This window comes from Alligator sinensis, unplaced genomic scaffold (genome assembly GCF_000455745.1).
Source record: "Alligator sinensis unplaced genomic scaffold, ASM45574v1 scaffold144_2, whole genome shotgun sequence".
NCBI lineage: Eukaryota > Metazoa > Chordata > Crocodylia > Alligatoridae > Alligator > Alligator sinensis.
In genome coordinates, this window is record NW_005841872.1 from 1607004 (window position 1) to 1619812 (window position 12809).

At 44.2% G+C, this 12809-nt stretch overlaps 1 protein-coding gene across 1 annotated transcript in view; it reads left to right on the forward strand.

Annotated features, from left to right (window-relative positions):
* The window catches only part of CYFIP1 (cytoplasmic FMR1 interacting protein 1), a 96464-nt gene that overhangs the window by 8887 nt on the left and 74768 nt on the right, over nt 1-12809 (forward strand). The window contains 7 exon segments of the mRNA XM_025195564.1: nt 1971-2075; nt 2378-2469; nt 3700-3817; nt 4508-4630; nt 7993-8118; nt 8277-8443; nt 12372-12519. Coding sequence (XP_025051349.1) covers nt 1971-2075; nt 2378-2469; nt 3700-3817; nt 4508-4630; nt 7993-8118; nt 8277-8443; nt 12372-12519 — 879 coding nt within the window.

Below are 12809 nucleotides of genomic sequence, written 5' to 3' on the forward strand. Positions count from 1 at the left end.
CAAGATCCCTTTCCACTTCCGTGCCACCCAGCAGGTCATTTCCTAGGCAGTAGGTATGCTGGACATTTTTCCTCCCTAGGTGCAGCACTTTGCATTTCTCCTTGTTGAACTGCATTCTGTTGTTTTCTGCCCACTTGTCCAACCTGTCCAGGTCTGCTTGCAGCTGTTCCCTGCTCTCCGGCATGTCCACTTCTCCCCATAGCTTTGTGTCATCTGCAAACTTGGACAGAGTACATTTCACTTCCTCGTCCATGTGATGCTGCGGCTTTACTAGCTGCAGCATCACATTGCAGGCTCATGTTCATCTTGTGGTCAATGATGACCCCCAAGTCTCTTTCTTCCATAGTGCTAGCCAGCATAGCACTGCCGAGCCTGTAAGGATGCTGCGGGTTTTTCTTCCCAAGGTGGAGAACCTTGCATTTATCGGCATTGAACACCATCAGATTCTCGTCCGCCCACTTGCTGAGCCTGTCCAGGTCAGCCTGGATCGCCCACCTGTCTTCTGGTGTGGATGCTTTGCCCCAAAGTTTGGTGTCATTAGCGAACTTGGCCAGTCTGCTTCTGACTCCAGTGTCCACATCATTAATGAAGATGTTGAACAGTATGGGTCCAAGGACAGAGCCTTGGGAGACACCACTGGTCACAGGACAGCACGATGAGTGACTTCCATCAATTACTACCCTCTGGGTCCGACCACGGAGCCAATTTTCCAGCCAGTGGATCGTGGAGGACCCAAGGCGACAATTGGCCAGTTTCTCCAAGAGGCGATCATGGGACACCAGATCGAAGGCTTTTTTGAAGTCAAGATATATGACATCAATCTTTTCTCCCTTGTCCAGGTGATAGGTCACCTGGTCGTAGAAGGAAATGAGATTGGTCAAGCAAGACCTACCCGCAACAAACCCGTGCTGGCTATCCCTTAAGATGTTGGCGTCGGCCAGTCCATTAAGGATGGCCTCTTTAATAAACTTTTATTAAAGATCTTCCCTGGGATAGAAGTCAGGCTAATGGGCCTATAGTTAGCCGGATCCACTTTCCTCCCTTTCTTGAAGATAGGCACCACATTGGCCTTCTTCCAGTCTTCGGGCACTACACCAGAGCGCCAAGAGTGTTCAAAGATCCGTGCTAGAGGCTGGGCTATGATGCTCGCCAGCTCCTTGAGTACCCTGGGGTGAAGATTGTCAGGGCTGGCTGACTTGAAGGTATCCAGCTTCTCGAGATGTTCCTTCACGAAGTCAGCATTAATGGAGGGCAGGGGGTCACCCTCACCCGGACTTCCCTGTCCCGTAGCGGGCATGGGTGTCCCATTTGTCAGGTAAAAGGTAAAATATGGTGGCACCAAGTGTGAACTTCAGAATGTACATCTTCTACCCAGTAGGTTGTTGACAGTGTTGTACAGTGCTACAGGCAGCACACTTGCTTCAGACTTTTCCAGTACTGAGATGTGTTGCAAGCGTAGAATTATAGCCAATTTGATTCTGGGATTAAACTTAATTTTTTCTAGCATGAATCAGATTTTTTCTATGTATAAACCTAAGGTTTATAAAAAGTAACAACTTGACCATGTTTGACCTAAGCTGGTGTTATGTAACAATCTATATCCATCATTTTAATAATAGGAATTCAAATACCTATCTAGAAACAGACAAATGAAAAAAACCCCACAAAACCAAACCTTTATCCCATCTAAATTAATATGCCTGACCTTTATGCAGTGAAACTGTTCTCTCTCATATTTATCAGGCCAATACTAATTGCAAAATTACTTCATGCTGTTATGACTGTAAATCAGAAGTATAGCCCAAAAAATTAAATGTGTATTCATGAGGTTCATTTTCCACTGGAAGTGCCTTGTTTTTTCTTATGAGTGTTTATTTAACCAGTAATGTGTTTTTATGTAAATTAACACTAAATTATTCCTTATGACTTTGTCTTGCACTGAAAAAATATATGGTTTATTCTGTTTTCAGGTAATGGGTTTTGGATTGTACCTGATGGATGGAAGTGTTAGCAACATCTATAAACTAGATGCAAAGAAAAGGATAAACTTGACCAAGATAGACAAGTTTTTTAAGGTTGGTTAGAAAAGTAACTCTTTTACAGTTTAAACATTCTAACTTTTATATTTAAAGGCGACTTTTTATAACTATTGAACTATACAGTATTACTTTTCAGCCAAATAAGTGGTAATTAAGTACTATAATTTAAAATCTATGTGCTATTTTTATTGTCTGACTAAGCTAAATTCTTAGTTCTGTCTGTCTCTTAAGAAAAGCCACATTACTGGTCATCTGAAACCAAATAAGTTCATAAATGCAAATATTAAAAGGATTTATTTTAGTTTTTAAAACTTATCTGTTTTCTTTCTTGAGTACAGCAGCTGCAAGTGGTTCCACTGTTTGGTGACATGCAGATTGAACTGGCAAGATACATTAAGACCAGTGCCCATTATGAGGAAAACAAATCCAGGTAGGAACGCAGTCAAACACTGTGGATGGAGAAGGGACAGAGTCTTATGTGATATTGTCATGAAGTCCAATTGAAGTCAGTGGGTCTCTGGCAACTGAGGACTTGTCCTTTGGCTGCTTTAGCAGCCATGTGGTGATAATGTGGATACTTTGTTGGCTGGGAGTGTTATTTTTAGAACTGAGCTATTTTAAATTGCAACTATAACCATAGGAACTGCTTAGAAACGGCCATTATTTTCATGCCATGCACAAATAATCGAGCCCGTCCTTGGACCATTACCACTCATTTCTGTCAGTTCTGTTCTATCCTGTTGGGCTGGGAGAAATAAATTTAGTGCTAGAATATTTAAACTTTCACCTTACACTAATCAATTTTTCTTTCTTTCCTTTAAATGTGTAACTTTTCTTTAAAAGAAATGAAGGATTGTATTAAGGTGAGCTCTAGTGCATGGCAATAGGCATGTGTACAGTATATTTGGAGCAGCCATTTAGTCTGCGTCCCTTCTTCGCAAGATTGTCAATGAGTGTGCACCAAAACACCATGGTTGGAAGATACAACTGGCACACGAATTTTCACCATTGTATTTTTGGTTGTGAGCATCTCTGCGCTCGTCCTAAGACCTTCCCTCCCATGTAGTTATGAATCATTTTAAATATAGTGCTTTGCATTTTAATTCTTGCAAAAAAGCTGTGCAACTTGCATGTATCTGATAAGACAAAAAGCAACAGTTGGATGGAGATACTAAGGCATAAGCTTGGGGTTTTTCTTTCATTGTGTATTGTTTAACTTGGCACTCTTGGTACTAGTAGCATGTCCTTTGTGTCCTTGTTATCACCTTTTTTAGTAAAGTATGCAGTACTTTCAGAAACATACAGTATCCGATAGGTTCTAGGGTGTAAAGAAAGATACTTTAAGGCAGTTGTGAGGGGTAGCTCCTGTGTCCTGTGCTTCCATAAAGAGGAAGAAGGGCTTTGTGTATGGATCAGCATCAGTCTTTACATTTAAAGAGAATTGTATGGGCTCAGGAGGGCATCCGATTTCTAATTCTCCTGACCTAGGGTGAGCAAGAAACCTTAACACAAGTCCTAAAAAAGATAATGAAGAACTAAATGGCCAACAACATTTTCTGCTTTGTGGTGGACTTTATATCAGTTCTGGTATCTGTATCCCTTCATAAACATCAAAATTAATATGTTGTGTTTTTTTTTTTTTTCTCCCCACCTGAAATAGATGGACATGCACTTCTTCCAGCAGCAGCCCCCAGTATAATATCTGTGAGCAGATGATCCAGATCAGAGAGGACCATATGCGCTTTATTTCAGAGCTGGCTCGTTACAGCAATAGCGAGGTATGGGACTGTATCCCTGTTCTGTGCAAACAGTACTTAAGTAATGAATGGTTGTTACAGTTAGAGGTAAGAGATGTGGGTAAGGTTCAGAGCACATCAGTGCACTCTGTTATTTAACCAGCTGCATCAAAGAAAGTTGCGTAGAAGGCTGGGCTGCTGTCTTTTCATGTTTATGTGCAAGTTTCTAGGCGTGAACTATGGTCACAGTGCTGCCTTTCATGCTGAATTTGTATAACTTAGAGGCAAGGATTTTGGGAGGTGATATCTTTTATTGGACTGTTGCATTGTTGGGATAAAGTTAATGTTGGGGTCAAGTTGCATTGTTGGGATGCTTTCATATGGAAGGCATTCTTCAGGTGGCACTTGTCAGCATTGTATATATGCATAGCATTATGAATAAAAGTGTAAGTCAAGAGACCAGTGTTCAAAAAGACATATTTTTCATTTTTTCCCTCTCAATAAGATAGATATGAGGCCTTACTTATTGATTTGGTCTACAGCGGTGTTTGGGCATGATAGAATACCAGTGCTCTGTCTCTGGCTGTTGTAAATATATAGCTAAGTTTGTATCTGGGATTTAAAAAGGGCTGGAATTGGTGCATTGTGTGTAAACAGCATTTTCTTTTTCATTTCCAAAACGAAGTGCTACATCATATGTTTAAAGCTTGCATTTATTTAACTTTGTCCCAGGTGGTAACTGGATCTGGACGTCAAGAAGCTCAGAAAACAGATGCGGAGTATCGGAAACTATTTGATCTTTCCCTCCAGGGGCTGCAGCTCCTATCTCAATGGAGTGCGCATGTTATGGAAGTGGTATGTTTCCTGGCAAGATTGGCAAGAGGGAGCTTTAGGGAGAGCAGATTGCACAATAAGGTTCAATGGTGTACACTTCACTTTAAATATCTTTGTGCTCATTCTTCTCCTTTTGTTTTGTGGACCATTGTTTTTAACCGGGCAAGATGTGGGCTCAGATCTTACCTTTACTTTTTAAGTGTCCAAAGCCGATTCACCCCAAAATTGTCTCATTCCAAATACCTCTAAGGCCTTTAGAGTCCATTCCCCATACATCTTGAGTACATTCTCTCAATAGGAAGCCTGGTTCTGTCCCACCCTGCTGCTGTGTAGAGTTCCTATTCTGGCAGAGGGCAGCAGGCAGGCATGCACACCAAGAGAGGAGAATCCTATTCTACTAAGGCCAGGTGCTCATACCCCTGCAGTTCTTCCTACTGAGAACTTTAGCGGCTGCCTTATGCACTTTTGTCAAATCTGGTTCCAGCTAAATCTGATCCACCAAGAGAAGAGGGATCCTCTACACTTGGAGAGGATGCCTGCCTGTGCAGCTAACTCAGGGTTGGGCAAGTATTTTGGGTCTGAGGACCACGTAGGCCATTTTGAGCTGTTGTGGGCTGGGTCAGTGCCCTCCCCTGCAACAGCTCACCAAAACTCCCTATACGTGATTGGGCCCCTGGCAGTGGTGTTCAGGAGTGGGACAGGTGGGCAATGCCAGGATCACAGGGTGGTGACAGTGTGGGACCAGGGCTGGGTCAGACCTGTGATCCACTGCCTACACACTCCTGTGACAGGTGTGGGTTCCCTGGGCAGGGTCATGTAGGGGGTGGATTGCAGCTCTGCTTTGGCTTAGCCCCGCACTGTCACTGCCTCACAGTCTCAGCCTGGGATGCAGCTCCCTACCTGACCATGCACTCTGTGGCTCCCTGCGTGGCCATGTGCTACGTCCAAAGCTAGGATCTTGTGGCGGTGATAGCATGGGGCTAGGGTAGAGCTGGAAGCTGCTGCTAGCCATTACTAGGGGGCTGCAGCACCCATGGCGAGGGAGATGGGCAGGGGACAGCTGCATGTCACCACTGAGCCTGCCAAGTGTGGGGAACGTAGCCTTCCTCACCTCTCCCCTTGCCCGTCCCCTCCCCTGGCCTGGGGCGCATGGCTCGCAGGTGGGGGTGGACTTGGTGGTGACTCCACGTTGCTTGGGATGGTGGGCAGTACTCAACCTGCCACGCACTTGGAAGTGGTGGCCAGGACTGGGCCGGGGCCAGGGGAGTCAGGCAGTGCTGTGGCTCCCCTGTGCCATGCCAGCCTGCAGCTCACCCCGGGATGCTTGTGCAGGGTAGCAGCCTCCAGCCCTGCTGACTCGGCTTGGGATGTAATGTGTGAAGCAGTGCAGTGTGAGCCCTGGTGATGGCATTGTGTCCAGGGCTGAGACCAGGGCCAGTCTCCATGGAGGCTGGTCAGGAGCACGCAGGCAGGGTGGGACCAGCTGTATGCACCATGGCCCAGGCTGCCCCTGTGCCTAGGCAGGCAGGGCCAAGGGACCCACTTTGGGTTGGGCAAAATCGCTCCAGGGGCCGTATTTTACCTACCCCTTGTCATGGTGGCAGGAGGATATGCCCAGGTGGTTGTACTGGATTGCCTCTGAGCCCATGCAGTAAGTGAAGTCCAGATGTCATGGGGATGTTTCAGGCCAAGATGGGGACTTGTAAGAATTGCGGATGTCTTAGCCAAATTCTGGCTGTTGCACAAGGTGGAACTGGGGTCATGTTTAGCTACTTGAGTGTAATTTATGCAGCTTTTAGGTGCCTGAGAGGCCACAAAGATAGATTAGGTTCTGGGTGGACCCAAGTGGTGTTCTCTCATGATGTTGGTAACACTTGTGCTGATCAAGTGGCAAAGGTCCAGTAGTCTTTCGGTGGATGGCATTAAATTTAAGATCTGGTGATCTCCTTTGCGTCATAGGCAGCCATTTTTTATTTTGCTTTTGAACACACGTTTTGTGGTTTTAAAGCACTGTTTATTTTTCCTAGAGTGCAACTTTAACTCATATGTCATAAACTGCATTACCAGCGCACTTCCCAAAATTAGACAGCAGATGACACATGATGCAAGGAAAACCAAACCGTTGCATTTAGATATTTTTGGTGAATAAGTGAAAGCAAAGGTGGCCTCATCTAAAGCCCACAAAAATGGATGGAAAGACTCCCATTGGCTTCAGAGGCCAATAAACAGAGATAATAAAGGAGAAAAGCACTTTAAAGCAGGGGTCAGCAACATACGGCTTCACTGCATCTGGCCTGCAGAGCTGTGGAGCTTTGCTGATGCCTGTGCTAGCACTAGGCAGCAAAGAACTGTGCTAGGGCTGGGCAGTTTTCAGGTGTACCTGTGCTACTGCTGCTCTTTCTCCCCACCCTCCCAGCTCCAGTCCAACTCAGGCCAGGTGATTTCAGACATGTGCCAGTACTGGGGGCTTTGCTTGGAGATGGGCCACATCAGTGCCACTTCTTTCCCTCTCCCTGGGCTGTGGCATAGGCATTGCTTCCAGGTGGTAGGGAGCTGTGCTGGAGTGGGTTCTTCCTGGCAGGGAGAGGGGGGGTGGCATTGGGAGGAAAGGGAGCAGAAAGAGGCAGCAGCACAGATGTAGCTTGCAGCTACCTGCTCCTGGTTCAGCAAGCTACTGCCTGGAAGCTGTGCCTGCACTGCAGCCAGGGAGTCAAGGGAAGGGTGGGGAAGCAGCAATAGTGTGGGCACAGCTCCAGTCTGCTGAAGCCACCTGGCCTGCATTGGACCGGAGCTGGGCTGTTCTGGCCTGCAGCTTGTAAAATCACTGGCCCCTGCTTTAAAGAAAAGGAGAAGGAGAGACAAGATAAGGAAGCGTGATGATTTAGTTGTATCTGTTCTTCATCTTTTTAACAACTTGTCTTGAAAGCAGATTTCACTTAGGGAAGCAGCTAGAAAATCTGCACCTTTGACTCGGCCAACACCTTGTTTAAATATAAGGGAGCAGTTGAAAGAGGATGCTGCAGTTACCCCTTCTGCATCTCTGGCACTCATGCCTTAACACCGTATATCCTGTACCAAAGCTTAAACCTAAACAGGCTGCAGGTACATAAAAGCTGTAGTCTGGAGGAATCTGTCCAATAGATCTTCTGGAAAGTATTAATTTTGCCATGTAACTTCTGTCAGAAAGTTGTCTTAGAACTTAATGTAGGATATTAAAGTAATGTGGCATTCTTTTTACCTTTTGAAGTCCCCCTAAGAGTGATGAAAGTCTGCTTAAAATAATATCTGCTTTTAAATAATGGTAATCGTGTGGGATTTTTGTTGCATATCTTTTTCAGTTCATTTTTTTCATATCTTGCTTTGTTTACCTATGTGCATTGCAGTATTCATGGAAGCTAGTGCATCCAACTGACAAATACTCAAATAAAGATTGCCCTGACAATGCAGAAGAGTATGAAAGAGCAACACGATACAATTATACCAGTGAGGAGAAATTTGCTTTGGTCGAGGTAAAAGAAATCTGTTTATTTCATTGCGATCTGGACTTTTCCATTCTCTTTCATCAGATTGTAGTTTTTTTGTTTTGAAGGAGAAGTTTGTTTCCACATACACATGCATGGATACATAATGTAATGTAATGTAATGTAATGTTTTTTTTTCCTTCCAGGTTATTGCTATGATTAAAGGCCTTCAGGTGCTGATGGGCAGGATGGAAAGTGTCTTTAACCATGCGATCCGCCATACCATTTATGCTGCTCTTCAGGACTTCTCCCAAGTCACACTTAGAGAACCATTAAGACAGGCCATCAAAAAGAAGAAAAATGTCATTCAGAGGTAATGAGACATTCTCATCCACCATCCATTTTTTTCCCCCACATATTCTGCTATTTAAAAATTGCTTAGTGTTAACTTTCACCTATCTAAACTTTAGTTTTCATATCCCAAGCCAGGGTTTTTTGGAGTATTTTAATTAAGGTGCTGACTGCCAGTGTTCCCTCTAAGCTGCGCGCATGTGTGGCCATACACAAAAAAAAAAAAAAAATCATGCTGCGCAACAACGGGGGACCTGCGCACACCTACCTACCGGCCACAAGGAGGGGGAACCAATTGCGGGGCAGACCGAAGCTGCGCACGCTGGAAGTGGGAGGTGGGACCAATTTGGGAACGGACTGAAGCAGTGCGCTCACAGCATGCTCACGGACCGCTAGACCTTAGAGGGAACATTGCTGACTGGTAATTTAAAGTTGGACAACCAGAAGAGGTAATGAAGTGTAATGCTACCAATACCACTAATTGTTTTCAGCGTCTTTCCTTTTTATTTTAGAGAGACTGGTGGCAGCCTCACTGATGATTTCAGTACTTCATTTTCTAGTAGTTCACTCTGTCCTTAGCACTTCAGTATTGTCCTCTGCTCCCCAGCCCAAATGGCATCCTGTTGTAAACTTATTCCTCAGCTTTTTATGATGCCTTAGCCTGCTGACCTTACTCACCACTTACCCAGTCTTCTTTTCCCTGGAAGCCATTAGTTCCATTCCTGACCTTGTTTTAATGCATCCAACTGTTGTGTTGACTTGTGACCCATACTTTTTGATTTACCCTGTTGCTGAAGGACCTTGTAGGTGAACGCTGTTGACTGGTTGGTCACGTTAATGCCAAATTCTTCCATTTTCCACAAAAAATACAAGGCATGGTAGAAACCTTCCAATTATTCCAAATCTTTAGGTTTGCAAATAGGTTGTTTTACTGTGTGTTGTGGTGGCTTTTTTAAATAAATGAAATAAATATATTTAATGTGCCAGCTGAGATCTTCTAGGTATGCAAGAATGTTTTTTCTTGAGCCCTGAAAGCAACGTTTTCCTATATGTTTGAATGTGGGAGGTGAAGTTCATTTGATCACTCTGTATTCTATGCAATGTTTAGAAGTCTTGTAACAAGTGATTGCAGTCCATTTCAATACATAGTATTCATGGTGTTAGGACTGATGAACTTTTTGAATTTGGAGGGTTGTATTTCCAACCCTTCACATGTGGGGTTTTTGTTTTGTTTTTTTTAAATGCTCATTACATTCCAAAATACTCTTGTTCTCTTTGGATTTTGACAATTTAAAATATATCATTAACTTACTGTAATCCTTACTAAAATATTTGAAAACAGGAGCTTTCTCCAATATTATCTGTTTATTCCTCAGGCCTGCTTTATCCTATGGTAAATGCCATTGAATGCTGTTTTATGTTTGCCTCCATGTTACTGGATTATGATGCCCTAAATTATTTCTCTCTCTGTATATTGCCAAAGTTAGCTATCGGTGACAAAAGCTAAATATTGCATTTACTTGAATAAAGACAATCCTGAATAGAAGATGACCCCCCAGTAATTAGACTGTATATGGAAAATGTACAGATTTGTTTTCCAGGTATAGAATCTAATCAGTCATTGGAGGTATGCCTTGAATTTGTATTTCTTCCACAGCTACAGCAGAGAAAATAAACCTGGGGCATTAGGTAGCCCCTCTGCCCTCTGCCCCTCCCAACTTCTTCCCCCTGCAGCCCCTAAACCCCTTCCTTACTGTCAGAACCTGCTCTCCCTGAGCACAAACCTGAGGAGGAAATCTGAAAACACTGACCTTGAAATAAACACAGCTGCAGGAATTTGCACATAGTACCCATAGACTTAGTTCATCTGGAACTAATGCAGTTTACCTTTTTTGAAATTGCTGCAAGTTTTAGCACAGGTACTCTAGAAACACACTTTTTTAAGCAGCGCATTTGTACCTGTGTATACATAATACAAACTGGGTGCATGTACATATGCAACTGAGGTGAAGAAATAAATTCTGACACAGTTTATGCCAGAGTACACAGCTCCTGGGCCGAGCACCTACACATGTGTCCAGGATAGCAGCACTTTGAGCCAGGGCAGAGTAGTGCCAGGCTGGCAGGAGTATAGCGGTGAGCCCCGGGCTGTGGGTGGTGGTGTCAGGTGGTGGAGGGACTGCCTGGGGCATGTGGGTGCTAAAGTGGGGGGCAGTTAGCAGGCAGCCCCAGCCGTTTAGCACCCTCATGCCCCAGCCAGCCCATCACAATCTACACATGCGTTTCAGCACAACTAATTACTCTGCTGTAAGATAGTACTGCTGTGGACAGTACTATCTTATGGTGGAGCTAATGAATTTACTGAGCCTTAATACCAATGCATGTGTAGATGGTGATGCTTTACTGCAGAGATAATTAGTCTACTCCACAGTAAAACACATGTGTAGATGCACCTACTATGCATGATATTAGTCGAAAACCAAGAGGCTCACAACTTACCATATAGTTGGGTTGGGTCCCAACAGCATTTCCAGTCGTGGTGACCCTACAGCTCATCATTTCTCAGTATGTATGTGTACTCCAGATACCCCACACAGAGGATCCATGTGATGATTATGCTCCGCTCATGATTGGAACCAGGCGTTTCTGTTATGAGTCCTGGGATCCTCCAAAAATGTATATGGAGATGAGGCTCAGGACAACCTGGGTCTGGCTCCACCTCATGGAGGGCGAGGCCACACTAATCATATGCAACAGGCTGAAGGAGAGGACAACAGGGATTCTTGGTGGAGGTTGGGGCTCCATTTGGTGGTGTTTGCCAGACATTTGAGGTTGGTGAAGAAACAGGAATCATTGGAAATGGAAAAGAATGGCACAGCTCAGCTGTGGGAATGAAGAGGGAGTGAAGTAAAAATGTATAAAATATAGTGGCTCATTATGACTTGAATGACCCAGTGTTGGGTGTGGGGGCAGTGCTCAGTGGGCACTGGCATACATCTTATTCAGCTGGGCTGCACTAACTTATCCATAAGAATGTCTGCCCAGCATAGGCTGTGTGTTTTATAGTCGTGCTCAGTGGGTGCACCTATATGGGACATTTACTGTGCAGTTGACTAATTAACTATGCAATAAATGTCTCGGCATCTACACCTGTGGCTCTGTTAGGGCACACGAAACGAATAAATTCTGCAGCAGGGTATTGTGTGTAAAAACAAGTGCTATCCTATTGCAGAGCTTTTTCGTGTGCAGCAGCACACATGCAGACACTGACCGGCTGGCTGGGGCATGAGGGTGCTTCAGTGCTGGGGCTTCCTGCCAGCTAGCCCTGTGCTGAAGTACCCTTGTGTCCCAGCCAGTCCCTCTGCAGCATATTGAGCTTGGTTAGAGAAGCCCTAGGCTGACAGGCTGATTCCCAGGGTCCCCTGCCAGCCTAGTCGGCTTCTCTGACCAGGCTCCATGTTCTGTGCGTGAATAAACCCGGGAGCTAATTGCTCCGAAATTTGTTGCTCCCAGGCACACTTTCAAATGGTGTGCTTGGGAGCACAAAACTATGGAGCAATAAGCTCCAGCGTTTATTCATGTGTCCACACATACAATTAGTGCACACACCTAGTGTTGGTGGCATTTAATCAGCTTAATAGTTGGCTTCCATTACTGATCATATACTGCTTTTGGCATCAGTTTAATGATAGACAATATATTTAATACGGTGTTCTTGTACGCAGATATAATTGAGGGGCTTTTTTCCCCATGCTGATTGCGAGGGAGGGGATGGGGGAGGCGGAGGCGGATACCTCGTATTGTACTTGATTAAATACGGTACTCTTGAAGTATCACTTGGAAGAATATTTGCTAAAATATAGCCCCTTTTGGAGATTTAATCTCATGTGGTTGTGAAGCTTACATTTTTATTTTTCTGAATACTAAAGTATTTTGGATTGTGTTTTTAGTGTTCTTCAGGCCATTAGAAAGACAGTTTGTGATTGGGAAGCAGGACATGAGCCATTTAATGACCCAGCATTAAGAGGAGAAAAAGACCCCAAAAGTGGTTTCGACATCAAAGTTCCAAGGCGAGCAGTTGGACCCTCTAGTACCCAGGTATTTCTGTGTTTTTTTCTCTGTGGTGGTTATAGTACCCAGGGATTTCTGTGTTTTTTTTTCTCTGCGGTGGTTATGGTGCTTGGGTCATGGTAATATGTATTGTTTTTTGTTTTGTTTTTGTTTTTTAACTGTTGAGCCTTTTCCAAATCTGGAATAGATTTTAGATTGTTCCAAAATTTCAGTTTTATCCATATCTAAATATAAAGCAGTTTAAAGCATTATAAATTTTGGATGATGCCAAATTCTCTTTCTGGGGTGCTGTAGCTATTTTCTTCTCTGGTAACTCT